This window comes from Toxorhynchites rutilus, chromosome 2, assembly GCF_029784135.1.
Source record: "Toxorhynchites rutilus septentrionalis strain SRP chromosome 2, ASM2978413v1, whole genome shotgun sequence".
Lineage (NCBI taxonomy): Eukaryota > Metazoa > Arthropoda > Insecta > Diptera > Culicidae > Toxorhynchites > Toxorhynchites rutilus.
The window spans coordinates 311,260,989-311,278,914 of NC_073745.1; the positions used below are offsets into that span (position 1 = coordinate 311,260,989).

General features: G+C 36.1%; 2 protein-coding genes across 2 annotated transcripts in view; one reads left to right on the forward strand and one right to left on the reverse strand.

Moving 5' to 3' along the window:
- The window catches only part of LOC129764585 (PDZ and LIM domain protein Zasp), a 117,804-nt gene that overhangs the window by 18,531 nt on the left and 81,347 nt on the right, over positions 1-17,926 (forward strand). The gene's annotated exons all lie outside the window — the stretch shown is intronic.
- On the reverse strand, positions 1,687-2,769 carry LOC129764587 (ankyrin repeat and SAM domain-containing protein 6-like). Its single transcript, XM_055763805.1, has 3 exons — positions 2,610-2,769; positions 2,269-2,548; positions 1,687-2,206 (listed from the first exon to the last, which is right to left on the reverse strand). Exons 1-3 carry the CDS (start codon positions 2,623-2,625, stop codon positions 1,933-1,935), a joined length of 570 nt encoding a protein of 189 aa, XP_055619780.1. The 5' UTR covers positions 2,626-2,769; the 3' UTR covers positions 1,687-1,932.

Below are 17,926 nucleotides of genomic sequence, written 5' to 3' on the forward strand. Positions count from 1 at the left end.
AATTTTAATTTGTGCGATTATTAATTTGTAAATTCCGGTTTCATATTTGTACACCTGGTATACGTTTGATTTTTGTATGATTTGTTCATTATATCAATTTTTGTTAGTAAATAAATAGAAATGTGTATTGCATGATGTTATAAAGTTCATTCTCAAAGTATGCTTGACCATCTTTAATCAACATTTTATTATTTGAAAAAAAGGGGCAATAACAATTTGATAAGCAGATACTTTTTCCCATTCGAACATTGCTCACTAAATGTAGATATGTTTAGGATACCTATGATGAAAAAATATTCTCGACAATCCACTGCTGTTCCATCCCTTGTAATCAAATTACAGTACACCTGTCTCCTATCTTTCGTGCATGCACGTGACCGAAGCACGAACACCCTTCTTAAAGAAACCATAACATAACTCTCAAGAACACTTTGTGCACCATAAGAAAAAAGGTACCCTTCTTCGTTATCCTTGTCTCGACAGAACATCAATATCGCCCCTTAATGCAATTAAAAAAGAACATTACCCCAATGTGCCGCAGTCACCACCCGAAAATCAACAACTTCACAAAACAGTGAAGAGTAGAAACCGGTTAGTTACACTCGATTTCATTTGATTCGTTTTTGATATCCTTTGATCGGTCGAAAAAGTTCCCAAGACCCATAAAAATCGAACTAGTTTTTTTTCACCGGTATTTTCTTTCTTCTAACTCGTACCAAAATTGTCCCAAAATAGATAGAAAATTATGCTCGGAGATAGCAACAACGGACCGGTGCGAGAAAACCGGTAAGTCCGTCGGAATTTGACCTTACAGGTTAATCTTCGTTACGTTTTCCGGGAACGAACCGGACTAACCTGATCCAACAGCCTATCCCGTGTCCCATTTTGGGACATGACTGAGAATTGGATGCACTGTTCGTTCCCACTGCCAGTTGTTTAAAACTTTTCCGAATTTAAAGCGTTGAGAGAATTTATGCCAAGGAATGTATCGTGCGCTGGAAATCAGGGAAAATGATTTCTCCCACCAATTACTTCCTGACGATCAATCTCATCTCCGGTATCGGTATCGGTATCGCTTTGATCCGACTTGGAGTACCATTACCTCAATTGAATTTTCGCACGGTGATGGTTTCGTCCCGAATGGTGCCATTTAATGTGACAGCCTTTCTCGGCGGGGCATCGGAAATTACATTTTTCCACTGCACCGAAGAAGATTCATCAGCGTTCCGATCGTCTAGCAATAATTGTCGGCACGATAATAGTTTCAAGAGCATCCCCGTTTGGCAGCTGTGAGATGCAGCACTGACATTCTAGCATAGGAAGTTGTAACCTTGCCACCGTTTTGCTGAGTCGTCCTCGCTCTGGTTGTGCGCAAATAGCCACCCAGATGCGATATAAATCGGGTTGATCTTATCCGATAAATCTACGCAGAATATTTCGAGTGCCGACGGTGCGTCGGAAAGAGAATTTATAGCAATAGTAACGCAAACGGTCAGAACATTTAATTTCAATTTGTATTCGAAAGTACATATTTTGAGTAAAAACCCATCAGAACAAATATTTTACAATCAGAAATAACATCATTGAAAGTCGATCGAACGACATAGTTTGCAAGCAACTGTGATGGCTCAAACAGTTTCACATCATTTTCATTCAGGTAGCAATGAAAAAAAATGAAAACGGTGATGCACTACAGTAAAAAGCTTTATTAAAATCACAAGCATTCGTTTTTTGTTCAATAAAATTTTCTGACTATCTTTCATCACAATAACTGTTAATTGATCTACAATCTTCAGAGACAGAGCAAATTAGTATCAAATTGTAAAAAAAAATATTGTGGCGATGGTTTCTCGACGTCGTTCCTTGTTCTCTAATAACACAACACACAGCACACAAAAACACAAAGTACACACATTCACACAGTCAGAGGTTTCAAGCACTAGCATTGTATTCGGCCACTTTAGCGAGAATCAACTCGATGTCCTTTTGGCACTGGATGCCGATATCGTGCAAATCCGTTTCCGATAGAGTTAGAAACACCTCGAAATCGATCTCCTCATCGTTGAAAATGCTGATGTATTTGGATAGATTGATGTCCTTCAGTATGTTCGATACCGTAATTCGATGCTCCAGCTGGCGTTTTGATAACGGCGTTCTAAGTATGTATACCGCTTTACGCCGATCGTGTGTGTTCAAAATTGCGGGTCTACAAAAGGCACAAATCGGTGCAATAAAGTGTATTAACAAAGCAACAAAACAACCACTCACTGCTTGAAGATCTGACGGGCAGCCTTGGCAGACATGTTGGTGTTTTTAGTTCCCGGGGTGTTCGTACGGGGCGACATTCGCATCTCGCTTTTCAGTGCAATCGGTGAGATGTCTGGCGATATCATGAACTGTTCATGAACGATGGGCGAAAAGCTCCGTTTTCTTCGGCTGGCTGGCTTCGGCTGCTTGTACGCCTCGAAGGATATATCCCGGCCGTCCTGTGCATCCGGAGAATGCTTCAATATGAGCGGCGATGGTTGCGCCATTATCGGGGTTGGGGCTGCAGGACAGAAAATGTGTTTTCAGAGCTAGTTTCTTGAGCACGTTCATCGATGCATTACCATTCCCACGAAACATTTTTTAGAGTTTTTTAAATGACTAGATAACACCACGGTAAAACGTTACACAACAGAAATTAAAATAGATTTCACTTGTCAATGAACAATAGTACCCGTTCGGCTTTGTTAGCTGGAAGAGAGTGGACATAGGATGCAAACCAATACTGTATTGTTGACAGTGTGACAACTGTTTAGAATAATATACTTCAATCTCTCCTTAGATTGAATAGGGTTAGTAAATAAAATCTTTCGATTTTATTTTAATTTTTATTTGCATTCTACAGACAGAAGAAAGATGAATAATTATAAACAATTTTTTGATTTGCATTGAATATCTTCATATTGAGTTGTTGTATATATTTCTCTATTCTTCATATTTAGAAACCAAAATGAAAACATTAAGGATTAAAAATCCTTATTGCAAATATTTGATTCACTTTCTGAAACATACGTAAGATATTCACATCAAAGGTGATATTATAATTGATTATATTCTATTCCATCAGAGCTGAACCTTCACGATGTTTGTACAATGAACAATGGTCCAGGAGATGCATTTAAGCGGAAATTAGCATTTAGAGCTTGACAGTTATTCTCTAGACAAAAACTGTCTTAGACAAAGTTGTTACTTATGATAGAGCGCGCGTTTTTATGTTGTCAAAAATAGGGGACCAAAATTGTCGATGAAATCAAAAATCTAGCTTTCTTATCTTTATAGATAGAGGTAAACATAGTTCGACAAGTTGTAGCTCCAATTATTTGAGACATATTTGTAGAACAAAGTTTTTCTCTATCTCTTTGAATAACTGATATAGCGCATATTTTTCTAAGTTACGTTAGGGTCACCATGAAAAAAATGTTTTTTGCTCTAACTTTTATATTTCAAATTTTACATACAAACTGTCTGCGAAAGATTTTTAGAACTTACTAATACAAATATTTTTCGATGCAGAACTTGTCAATATATCACCTTTACTCAAAGTTAATGATATTCCTTCCCAAAAAACATGCTCTTTTCATTTATTTGTCATTCTTTCTGGGGCAAACATAAAAAAATGTTTGTTGATGGAATTTGAAAGAACATATTTCACTTTATATAGTATGTGATTTTCAAAACTATGTTATTTTTGTGTTTGAGTAAATTAAAATTGAAATCATGAGTTTTTGAATGAAAACCAATCAATAACATTAAGCAGGATTGAGATATTGACATGTTCTGCATCGAAAAATGCTTGTATTGATAAGCTCTAAAAGTCGTACGAAGACAATTTTGATGTAGAATTTTAAATATAAAAGTTAGAGTAAAAAAACTCGTTTTTTCATAGTTAACCTAATGTAAGTAGGATAGAAAGCGCTAAAAACATCTTTGTGGGAGATATTTATTGTTTAAACAAAATCTGTATTAGACAAAGTTGTTACATATGATAGAGCGCTCATTTTTGTGTTATCGAAAATAGGGTGACCAAAATTGTCGATGAAATGAAAAATCTAACTTTCTTATCTTTATAGATAGAGATAAACATAGTTCAACAATGTTTCAGCCCCAGTTATTCTACACAACTTTGTAGAACAAAGATTTTTTCTATCTTTTAAAGTAATAGATTTAACGCTTTTTTCTAAGTTGCATTAGGGAGACCATGATAAAAAACATGCATTTTTCTGCTTTGACTTTTATATTTCAAATTCTACATCAAAACTGTCTTCGTACGACTTTTAGAGCTTATCGATACCAACATTTTGCCATGCAGAACTTGTCTATATCTTAATCCTACTCAAAATAATTGATGATCGTTAATATAGTTGGGTTTTTTACCCAAAAACTCATGATTTCAATTTCAATTTACTCAAACACAAAAATTAACATAGTTTTGAAAATCACACATCATGTAGAGTGAAATGTGCTCTTCCAAATACCACCAACAAACTTTGTTTACGTTTGCCCCAGAAAGAATGACAAATAAATGAAAAGAGCATGTTTTTGGGAAGAAATATCAATAACTTTCAGTAAAGTTGAGATTTTGACAAGTTCTGCATTGAAAAGTTTTTGTATTAGTAGTAAGCTCTAAAAGCTCTAAGCTCTTAAAACGAGCGCTTAGACAAACTGTCTTAGACAAAGTTTCTGTCTAGAGAATAACTGTCGAGCTCTAAATGCTAATTTCCACTTAAATGCATCTCATGGACCATTGTGCAATGGTCAATAAGTACAATAACATCGAATGAATCAATCTATAAACATTAAAAAACCGAATGCCACAAATGTTTGTCTATACATCACTCGATAACAGATTGTTCGATTAGAGCCGTCTTTATTTTGTTGCTTTCGTCTCCGCTCGCGGAATGTTGTGGCGAGAATACGATGACAAAAATTAGAAAAATTTGAAAATTTGAAAATTTGAAATAGGAATATTCCGAAAAATCGATTTATGTCAAGACAGTATGTATGTATGTCAGGTAGTAATTTTGATTCAAATTTCAACGATTTGAAATTGTTTCCAGGGTCGACAATGTGGTAGAATTATTCGTCTCATACACCATGATACTGCCGTTCTAAGCCTATATGCCCCATGTTACTTTTTGACCATTTTCTCTTTTCTTCATGAAACGATGTTTTTATGCCTAATCTTCTGGAAGAACACAAAAAAAAGTTATAGTTTGTTCCCAGCTTTTAGAAAAATAACATCAAGCTCAATTGTCTCATGTTGATATTCCAGGCATAACTGTCCCACCATGTATTTTTTGTAGATCCATATCAAATAAGTCGGTTCGAGTACAAGAATTTTATGTCACGCTTTCAGCAGAGCTGATGCACTCATTTTCTGGTTTTCTGGATTTCTGGAAGAACGAACTAATTCTCAAACAAATGAAAAAATAGTTTAACAGAACAAGTGTACACCTTGTTAGCGAATGTCTAATAACAATGAGATTTATATTCTGCAATGAATTGTGGATCACTGCTGTTAGAGCTGATTATGAAATCGATAAACCGTTACGAAATTGTGTGCAATTAACTTTTTCTCTCATGATCTAGTTCTAGATTTGAAGAAAGTCAAATATAAAATGTAATACCATCTGTTCAAATTTGTCATTAAAGCACAACGTAAGGAATAAAACGCACGGTATTTTCAATCGTTCCCCGAAAGTGTGAAATTGTCGAATATTCTTCGAGATTTTTTTCTATCCAATTGTGTCGTGCTGATTACGCGTACAATTAGTTTAGCGTATCAACTGTTTTCTTAGTGGAAAAGAACAGTTTTATTTCAATTCCCGTCTAATGGGATTTTCGTTGAAGAAAATCGCCATTTTTGCTGCATCCGGTTCGAAGAAAAGGTTTTCGAATCGCGAAACCCGAAGTTACTAGTTTAAACCCGTCTACTTGTCGAAGTAAGTTCCCCGTCCCCATCAACTGCCTTCTTCATAAAACAATGTTGCATAATCTTTCGGAAAAACACAAAAAACTTATTGTTTGTTCCCAGTATTTCGAAAAACAACATCAAGTTCAATTGTCCCATGTTGAAATTCTAGGCATAACTGTCCCACCATGAATTTTCTCTTTCACATTTTCACATTTCATTAAACAATAGTTTCCTGCTTATAAAACCCCCAGTGTATTGCTAAACCGAAATGCTTAATGCTTCTGGTAGACAAATATGCAAGAGAACTTTGATTGCGTTTTTCTCAGTTGCTGATTTTGAAACTATGCGTAGAACGGCAGGATAGATGTCTACACTGTACCTTCGTCAAAGCAAATTATTTGATGTATTGATTGATTTTACCATAGAGAATTTAGACTTTAAAATTCTACAAAACTTCTAACCTTGAAAAGGCAAATTAGAAAATTAATTAATTCATGATTCTGTGATTGAAACCAACATCGTTCGCTTAGTAATCAGACGCGCAATAATATGGTTATGGACACTCCTCATCGCGAATTGAATAGTTTGAGTAGCTGATTTCCAGTGACTTTGATGAGTCTACCAAAAATTCAGGTATCTATTTTTATATGCGTTTGCATTTTTTTTACTTTATGATTTCCAAATTAGGTAAGATCACTCCGAAGATGATCATTTGAGTTCTTTGATCTTACATATTCCGTATTCGGGGGACATTATGCCGCCAATCAGGTGATCGAACATTGGTTCGCGCAGTTGCTATGAACGAATATGGGGTATTCGCTATGCAGATCACACAAATGATCAGTTTCGTGGACATGTGTCACGAAATCATGCAGGACGAACGTAGGAGGAATGAGAAGCACATCCAGCTGCTGAAGGATTGGGAGGGCAAAGATTTACTCACAACAGTATAACGCTCTGTGCCTAAGGGCATGAGCGGGAGCTTAACGTAGGACTGTAATCGTTCGAAATAATGATTGTTGAATTTAGTTCTTTCAGTTGTTCAGAACTCCTGAATTTACCTAATTTATATTCCAAAAAGTTATCCTTTGTTACATGAATTGAAATTTTTCAAACAGGTTGTAAGGATTAAAGGATGATTCCGGAACCATTACGCAAAGTATAACCATCTTCCAAGACCATCTCCGTTCTGCTAAGTTCCTACAGATAGAGTCTGGTGGAGAAAAAATGATGATATGCATTAAATTGATTTTCCTAATTTCCAGTCGGACGATTATGACATATCGTTTGATTAGTAGGCAGAATGTTGATAACCATTTGCTGCGATAGCATCGGTTGTTCTAACATTGTATATGTCAAAAATCGAGACTGAGTGCCTGAACTTAATCAAATTCAACTAAGCAATTTAGCAGTTCAGAGAGTACGTACACTCGAGAAATGCAATAAGTTCGGAGGGAAATTTCAACAACATTGGTTTGGCATAATTTGACAATTCATCAGTTTCAATAGGTCGGAGGTCCACAGAATATGAATGTATATGCCCAAAACGCTATGACTAAGTTGAGCAGGGTTGCCAACTATAATTATAAAAAAATCGAGGAGGATGAAAATAAAAATCAGGATAAATCAGGATAGCTCAAATTGGGTTGTCCGGAAAGTCAATGTCGATTTTTGGGAAAACAAAAACATCATTTTCAATCAGAGCATTATAATTTAATTTTATATCCATAGTTCTGTTTCACAATCTTTCGCTATCTTTCACACAGCTTAAATATTCTATCATCCCAAAACATGTATGCTTCCTCGTCGAAAACTGCTGCGAGCCATACCATACAGCATACAGCAGTCAATTGCAGCGAAATTATTATTCAAATTTTCACTGAATCCATCGTCCATGCTTTAGAATGAAAATGAGGGAAGCATATCAGCAGTGGAAGACTTGTTGAATTTTTCTAAATTTTTAAGATATTTAGTACGGTTATAGATATTTTTACCATTGTCCCATCATTAAACTTGATTCTACTTTGAATCAGACGAACGAATTACATATAAAATCTTTTTATATTGACTGTGGAGTCAAAAATTTTCTCTTGATTAATTTTACACTCTGAAACGTATTCCTACATTAATAACTCTGGGGATACATTTACACACTATCCTTAATACAGCAATGTTGTTCCTCAAACTTAATCTCGTTGTAATTTCATAAATTCGTCAGGCAATCTGGTTTCATGAAATTTTCTAGCACTGTTTTGAAAAGCCACGAAACAATTGAGGGTAGAGATAAAAAAAGGTTAAGTACAACTTTGCGTCTAGAGAATTTAACTTAATGTAAGGGTGGGTTTAGACTAGTGATATATTCATGTGAAGAAATATGATGAGATTTATAGAAATCGCATCAACCGTTTACACTAAGTGAACTTCTATAATGAATATATTCATATTTTCGGTGAATTTATTCACCTGAAGTAGAACTGCATCCAACTTTAGTGATTTCTCACCAGTGAGAAATTCACAAACGTTTATATATGCTGAATTTATTCAAGTTATATATACCTCGAATAAGTGTATCATATTTATTCTCACCCGTTTACACCTAGTGTAAAGTGTAAAAAAATCAAGAAAAATCAGGATCATTTCTGAAAATTCAGGATAAATTGAGTGTTCGTCAGGATATCAGGGAGCGTGCTAAAAAGTCTGGGAAATCCTGAAAAATCAGGAAGGTTGGCATCTCTGAAGATGAGACTTATCTAGACTTATTTATTACATTTACTTGCAGCGGCGAACGTAATTTAACACAATGCATGAATTGACCTAACATATGGATTTCGGATTTGCACTTTTCATAAATAACTCTGTTCTACTAGTTAAGTCCTTCCATTTGATACCCATATTGATGGGATTTTGAGAAAGTATGGAGTCCGCCATTTCGTAGCGGCCGCCATCTTGGATTTCATCGAATACGAAGTTTTAGGAAGACTGCAGAGGTAAGGGTGTGTTCCAAATATCAAATAATTCGGTCAACAGGAAGGGAGTCAAATTTTTATTGATGTAGGACAACGCTACAAACAAAACAAACAAAGTTACAAACGTATAATGATATAAACATACAATGTTACAAACATAAAATATAATAGTTATTTTTATTCCAAAATAAAACGTGAAATAAAAAATGCAAAAAAATATTTTATTCGATATATTCTCCATCGATAGCTATACTTTTTTTCATCTATCTGATAATTTGTGGATGCCAAGCCAAAAGAACTGTTTCTCTTTAGAAGCAAACCATTTATCAAGCCATTTCCCCACATTTTCGTTAGCGCTGCTCAGCAAGTGCGTTTCCCATCGATGCAAACAGGTTCTAATCGGAAGTAGCCAAGTCTGGACAATAAGCCGCATTCGATAATTGGTCCCACCGTTTCTTGGCCCAGCTTTGCAGTATGTGATGGCACATTGTCATGCAACAAAAGTCACTTTTTGTTGTCTTTTTTATTCTCTGGCCGTGTTTTACCGGAAGCTCAATCCAAATTGATTATTTGTTGTTGATAGCGTGCAGTATTAACGGTTTCGTCCGGTTTGAATAGCTAATTGCAGATCGAACTCTTCTGATTCCACCAAACACAGAGAATTGTCTTTCGTCCATTGTGATTTGCTGAGCAACCGATGTTGCTGGTCCCCTTGGACTAGAGTCTTCCATGCTGTTCGCGAACGGATTCGGCGCAATTCTCTTCGCGAAGAAAGGAGCTAAGCAGTCTAAACCAACGTTTCAAGGAACAGCATAGGTCTTTTATTTTCTTTACTTAAGAGACTTTCATCCGTTGGCTGATTCGTTGCTGCCAACATAAGTCGTGTTTTGCGTGAAGATTTACGTCCAGGATGAAACAAATACGATTGGAACGATGCCAAAAATTCCAAACATGGCTCGCGGCTAGTAGCAAACATCTGCGCAAATTGGCCATCCAATAAACCAGGCTCTACTGGATTATTCAGGTAGGACTATGATGGAGGAGCGTGTGCACGTTCTCATCGAAATATCCAAACGTCGCTATTGACGATTGGCCTAAACGTTTACGAATTTGCGTGAAGAAGATGTCCAAAGAATTTAATAATTTAATAAAGTTAATTTTGCATAGTTTTATACATTCAATAAAAAATGTTAGCTTTTCATCTCATTTTGTCCCCAAGTTATGAAATTTCAAACGAGTGATTTATGGTTATACTAGGTACATCGTGATAAGGATTACATTGACAATTTGAGCCATTTGTTGGCAAATTCCGGTTTCGCGTGTATATACCCTGACGAGACATCGAAATAGACGGCGTTTGGGTTTGACCCGAAAAGAGACATTTGGAGACTGAGTCACCGGCTTCAAGAACGTCTCAATTAACAGTGAACAGTGAAGATTCTTGCATGTGGAACGGCGTTGTTTCATTGTTCTTGTGACAATTATGTCAAAATTTATTCTGATTTGATACACATGTAGTGTATAATATGGCCAAGATTAGCTCGTGGAGAGGGAACTCGTTTTGCACTCTTTCTTATGAATTTCGCTTCTTTTGAATTATTCGCTACAAAAATATATATTTTTATTTATACTTTGCTCAATTAGCTAATATCTCTACACTCATAAAGTTTCCACGAACTTTGAAAGGGTGCAGCTACTCATATAGAGTGTGCGCGATGTCCCTCTCTACCTTTGAAGTCATGTGATTTCTATGATGATCATAACGATATCAAACATAACTAGACAGTAATGTGTATGTGCATCGTTCAGAAAACTGAAATTATATATAGAAAAGCTAAGGTCAACTGGATACCACAAGCACCAACAACAATTGCAAACTTTCGTTTTTATCAAAAATGATCCCAAACTGACCAACCGTTCCGCCCTAACTCTGCTCCCAATCAGCAACTACATCAACACATCAGACGCATGCATACCGAATTCTCTCGAGGGTCTCGTCGCGTTCCAAGAGGAATAACGTCGGAAACACCGGCTGATTGCTAAATATAGGTCAGCCTGGCTCGTTCTGGCCGCTTCAAACAAACGTAGTCTGACCCTGGTGCCGGAATGCTATAGGCTTGTACTTGTGTAGTATATTCATATGTATAGATACAGACCTAGCGCACACGAATCTTCAGAAACATGTAGATACGAATGCCACACACAGCAACGGATTCAATGAAATTATGATTCCTTTAAGTGAAAGTGTCGTTTGCGATGTGCCACGCGAATTGAAGCGTACCGTCAACCTGGGGGGTAGGGGGTTTCGTTCGAATGAAGTCACGATTACAATCCTTTCGGAGGTGCACTCATGTAATTTCGACGGTCATCTCATGTTAATGAAAAATACTTTTAAAATGTTTGCGGTTTGATTTACAAAAATAACCCGAAACAACCCACAATCGCACAACCGAACGTCACATGTTAGCAAAAAAACGAAAACGACAACTCATGAATCATTTTGGTAGCAGGATTTACACGATGATGTGTTGTTGGGTTTTCCATTTACTTCTCGCTCTCGCTTGCGAATAAGAGTGTTTCTGTTTCAATCAGTGTTGCAGTGGGACTGGTGGGCAATTCTGATTGACCTAGAAAATTAAATCACATCGATTTTCACCTCTCGAACAAAAAAAGTACCAAACCGCAATCATTCGTCAAACAGTGCACCGGAGAGATGGATGAAACCATTTTTCCTTCACTCCACACATCATAAATTTCGACCGTCGACCAAAATTGAACGAAACACAAAAATCATCTCCACTTTGCTACATGATGCTCGAGCGATGTTAGCGGAACCAACCCGGCGGAATCCATTTGTACTAAAATCATCACAATATGGCGGCTGCTGGCTAGAATTAGAGCCTAGTGATATTCAACAGCACCTGCGTGTGGCAGGCGCAAACCGGTGGCCGTGGTAGCGGTTGTTTTTCTGGAAAAGGGAGGGAAAAGCGTCAACCCCCGCCAGCCACGCTGCTCAAAACAATGTGAATGCGAACTGTGATTTCATGTGCGAGGGGTGCGACATTCGATCTGCTTCGAAGCCCGGGGAAGCAACCATTTTGGAATGTGCGGAAGTTGCTTCGCGCGCGGACCGCTCTCCTGCCCTGGTTGAAGGATGCGGGTTAATATTCAATGGATAAGGTGGAACGAAATGGGGAAAAATAATAGGAAATGTTCAAATGTAATAACACTGACAGTGAAATATGAATTTATCCAAATATTTTGCGCTGATAATTTCTCAATGAAGAAATAAATGACGAATTTCCCACCATCAACGATGTTTAGTCCAGAAAAATACACGATATTTAGATAAACAACAATTCATCTTCAGTAATTTATTTTTTAAGTACAGGTCGGACTCGATTATATATAGTCGACCATTTTTTTCAACAATTATTTTCAAATCCTATACATAGTCGAATCTCGAGAACACAATTTTTTCATTAATGTATGAATGTCAAACATTAATAGAAAAATAGCTTTTTTGTGATTCGAGTATGTATTGGAATCGAAAATTTACGTTGAAAGTGAAATTGCGATTATATCTAATCGAGTCCGACCTGTGTCAGTAATCATCGAAACTTTCCAAAGTTATCCTTTTCATGTTGGTATGTATCAAGTTTCAAAATGAATGAATTGAGGAGGTTTCTCTGAGAATAAATATTGACAAAAATTAGTTATATTTAGCAATTCGAAATAACTGCAATCCCCATTTTTACTCACACTCATCTAATATGAGGCTGCTATATAATGCTGAACGTATCATTATAACTATTATCATGATTTCAAAGCTTAACAAATCATTTGCGCTGATCACAAGCTACTTTATTTTATGATGCAGTCCTTGGTTTAGACTAGAGGCGTGCAATCCAGCTCATCATGATGAACAGCTCAGATCAGCTCAGCTCATCTAAAAGAACTGTTCTTTATGAACAGCTCTTCAGCTCAGTTGTCAGTGTCGACGTCAGGTGGCGACTTTCAATTTGGGCCCCAAACTCGATAGTGTAATCTTTATCAGATTGGAAGACACGAACCAAGTTTTAAAATGTTAAAATTTAAATGAAATTTTTCACACCATGTTATTAAATTACTTGAAACACGTATTCCTGATTCTTATTTAACCTTTTGGCTATACTTTTCCGACATTTTTATTGAGACTTTTCATTATAATATAAAGTTGTCTTCAAAAACAATTTTCTTATGAGATTTTTTCAATTCTCATTCATAATTGCAATTTCAAAAACGTGTTCATTCTGCCTGAAAGTCAACTATTCTTTTTGGCGAGCCATAAACTGGTAAACAAAGCCGTCGACGCGAATAAAACAGTTGAAAATACAAGGAACAAATGAAACTGAGCTGATGTCATAACACGAAGAGCGAGAGGCGGTCAGTTCATTTGAATCTTATAGCTCCCACACTCTCTGTAATTCTTCAGCTTTATCAAAGTGAGCTGAAGAGTTTTTTTGTTTTTTTTTGTGAGCTGTTCCGTGTCAACTCACTTCAAAGAGTCGATTTTTCGGAACATTCATGAGCGGATGACACATCTATAGTTCAGACATAAACTTATCCATTATTGGTGGTCATATACAGACCCCATGAATTGTAGAAACCATCCAATTCCTGAAATATTCGTTTTTGACGACTCCCTCATTGAATTGAAAGTAAGAATCCTTAACCTCGACCAGTTGTTACGGTTCATGAATGAGAAATATGAGATAAAAAAGATAGAAAAGAGTTATCAAGATTGAATATCTTTGGAATACAACAAAACATTTAACTTCCATGAAAAATCATATTTTCCGATAGTACAAAATGAAGCTAAAACCTTCAAATGAACTCGAATTTCAACAATGGCGTATATGTATTTATTTATTTATTGTCGTCAATCAAAATTGTAGACCGATACATTCTTAATACTAATTAAAACTACTTACTTAAAACTAAAAAAAAAACACTTAAAAGAGCTGGCTGTATAATTTATCCGTTTAATTTAGAAGAGAATTCTAACAAGTTACATAATCAAAAAGAAATTTATTTATTTATTTCGTCAAACCAGCGTAGACTAAATATGCTGCCCAAATATTACAGTGAAATTTAACTATATATTATTCTATTCAGATAGTCTTTAAGCATTGACCTTGACATGGTTACATCAATTATTTCACTGTGTTCGTTACAGAGGCTCATCAGGTCGTTTTACATTTGAATGGAGATTTACATTTTTTTTGTAGATGGTTGAAGTATAAGCAATTGAAATTGAAAATTGAAAAGCATCGATATTTGTGTGATCGAGTTGAAAGAGGAAGTGACTTCCATAGTTATAACACTAGAAACGCGAATGAAATAAGAACACCTAATTTCTTGTCATGTGCTTCACAAAATTCGTTGTACTTCAAAGGAATAAATGAGTTCAACTCGATGCCAAGACATGCGCAAATTAAATGCGCAACAACACTTACAGAATTTAAGAGGCACTGTATTTCACATGTAAAAGCTGTGTTTTCTTAACAGCTGAACGAGTTTTTGTTTATTTTTATGACGAAGATCTTTACTGACGAAGTTTTATACGAACGGATAATTTAATGTGGACATTTTTTTTGCAGTTGGTTTTCAATATTTTCAATGAATCTGACGAAGTTTTTTTTTGAACGGATTATATTATGTAGATTATTTAATTTTTTTTAAATTATCTTTTTTTAAATTTGTATTGATCTCTATTATGTCTGTCATGATCTTGGTGATGATGGACTATTTTTATTTTTATTTTGTCGTTCTTATAGTTGTATTAGTTTAAAAAAATAAATAAATAAAAGTAGTCTACAAAAGTTTGAGCGTCGCGCGCGAGACACAGATATAAAGGATATTAAATTGAAAGTTTTTTTAAGTGCCGGTCTAGGAATTTTTCGTAAAGGAAATTTTCTCGATTTTTCTGAATGAGGGTATTCATAGACAATCCAAAACAAGGCTGGCGGTTGGACTTGTGCTCTGGTGGACCACTTGGCTGCAAGGGCCTCGTCGGGACCGTATCGGCTCTGTGGCGGACATGACTGTGGCGGACATGGACATTGCAATTTTTTGAACTTATATCTGTAAATAAAATCAGTTTGTTTTTCATGTTTGCTAAACTGATTTCAATGTTGAAATTTCAAGAAAAATAAATAAATTATCTTTTAGATAACTCGTCTTGCTCAAACCTCTGTAGGGGAAGGAGGCGGGACCATCATCATCATCATCATCATCATCATCATCATCATCATCATACGATTAATTGGACTATATTTGGCATAATTCGTTCTTCGGTAATCTATGTAGAAAACGTTAGGGTTTCTCAGGTGTCTAATCGGTGCGTAAAAATTGAGGTTATTTAATATTTCTTCTGAGTCCACTCGTTGTGATATGATATCAATAATAAATAGAATCATGGCAGAGTTCCGACGTTCTTTTAGACTTTTAATATTGATTCATCAGACATCTCGAATCTTGATATGCCAAATTCCTAATATGATGTAATATGGCCCCAATCACGGTCTAAATGATTTACTGTCGAACGATTTATTTTACAGTATGTAATATAATTTTCCGCAGTACTACATTGATTCAATTCATATGTTTGGCGACTCACAATCTGCATCAGCCTGATATGCATGTATGATTCCGTATAAATCGTTTTTACGATAGTGTATATCATAAAACTGATGTTCGTTACACCAAATTGAGACTTAATCTTTGGTATGAATAAAATCGAGGTTTTCGCATTTTAAACTATTTTAGATGTACACAATGTACCCTTTGATCGACATTATATATGATTTTTATGCGATCTTACTTCATTGCGATTTAGAATATGCCATGTTACGCGATTTTATATTTGCTGGGTGAGTTGTCGAAACTTTTTTTTTATGTTTCGGGCTCTGTTTGCTCTAAAATGGCTCTACTTCAAAAGTACGCCAAGTAGAACAATTTTGTTGCTTCCATTTGAAAGTTGAGAAAGTTGACCAGTTGTGCCACCGGAGCACAATTTTTATCATAAATTATTATTTTTTTTTGTTATTAAATTCATTCTGAGGTCGATGCAATGGGGGCGAAGTCCTCATCTAACGAAGATAAAGAACTGAGGTGGCCCTAGTCGCCAATATGACGCCGACCCACCGTCTGAAGCGGCGACATCTCGCAAAAAAAACCAGTTATCCACCGATTACCCGATTATCCGGCTAATTTTTGCTTTGAAATATGGGTGTTGTATCGGTTTCGGAACCGAATAAGGAACCGTCTCGGCTCCTTATCCTCGTAAGATAGAGACTTTGTTTTCAGATAAATATCTTTACGAAAAAATAAATCCATAATAAAAATAGCGCTCCGATGACGTTAATACTTAAATACGCATTCTGGATGTAAAAAACCTAAAAGATAGTGGTTTTTAAAATGTTATTATTAATTTTATCCCAAAAATGCATAATGAATTATATTGTGTCTAATAACTAAACTAAAGCTTTTTGATTGACCTATTTGTTCTTCGGCACCCATTTTTTCCAAATTTTGTTGCAATATCTTTTTACACGTATCCTGGCGAGCCATCAATTAGAATATTCCAATTTACGATTTTTACTTCATCATACTTATAATAACCAATAATAACCTTAAAGTTGAAATATTACATTTTTCTTGAGATGAGTCTGATTTGAAAAATAAAACAAAAAATAAATTGTCATTATCGAGTGTAAAATTGTTTATGATCGAATCATATATAATCGAGTCAAACCTGAACGACGAACAAATTTGACACTATCGTTTCCAATTGAATCTGTTTACATACATCCAACTTCATTACAATCCATTACATAAAATTTAGAATCCGAACTGCAAACGATTATAGTAGAATGATAATTATTTGTACTAAAATTTGATATTGTTATCCGAAAGACAGCATCACCACCCGTTCCCCCAAATAAACATTAATGATTCACGGTGAAAATGCACACAGAAAGTGCAGTAGGTGAGAAATACAGAGCGAAAGACACACATTCATTTTCTGGTCAGACCTAATGGAAACAGGTGGCCACTGAACGCTATTTTTGCCCCACTGCACAAAACCTACTCTTCACGAAAGAAGGAAAACAGTTCTGACGAGAAAACATCTCACTTTTCTCCCCGGTACCTATAATGACGACGGGTTGGACGATTCTCAGACAGATGGAATTTCTGCCATCATCACGCTGTGGTGCGTGGGAAATCCACGTACACGCAGTGAAATACTTTATGGTTTCGGTTATATTTTTATTACTGTGCCAGCTCCTAACCAATCTCGCGTAGAGATATTTGAAATTCGTACCAATTCATCATGGGTATCTGATCGGTTGTCAAAAAAAAAAATACAGACTGTGAATGTATTACGTTTCAATTCTTCCGACACATGATCGCGAAAATCAATGAAGTCAGAAGTCAGAAATGCCGATACACTAGAGTCATCATCTGTTTTTTTTTGCTCTCGTTGAAGGTTACCGTGGGTGACTGTCGGGTGATAAATTTATCCCCGCTTTACAACTGTGGGCACTCAGCTCCGCGGCACTCGACGGTTATTCATGAATAGGCTAGTGCAAACCACTCGAAAAATCTACCACGGCCCAGACCAGAAAAGTTTATGGACGGTACAGGATTTCTTAACTGAACCACGCGTAGTGATGCGTCAAATGCATCCATTCCAATATATCATACACCGATGAGAATATTCAGTTAACACGCTAAGCCCCGCATCGATCCCTGGGGGCTGACACTGAATTTCACGCCTTTTTTGCACCAATCTCACTGGACCGACAGTAGATTTTTCGTTCGAAGGGTGTCGGCATTGGGAACGACAACAACCAAACTACAAAATGATATTTAGGCAACTATCAATTCGCTGGGACCGACGTGGGCCAGACGAAAAGTTCATTGTCGGTCCCCTATTTTAGCCGGGGCTCAAGAT

Bases quoted from the DNA above. Each gene is read 5' to 3' on its own strand.
- LOC129764587 (XM_055763805.1), bottom strand. The intron at 2,207-2,268 runs GTGAGTGGTTGT...TGCCTTTTGTAG, and splicing joins GCCCGTCAGATCTTCAAGCA to ACCCGCAATTTTGAACACAC.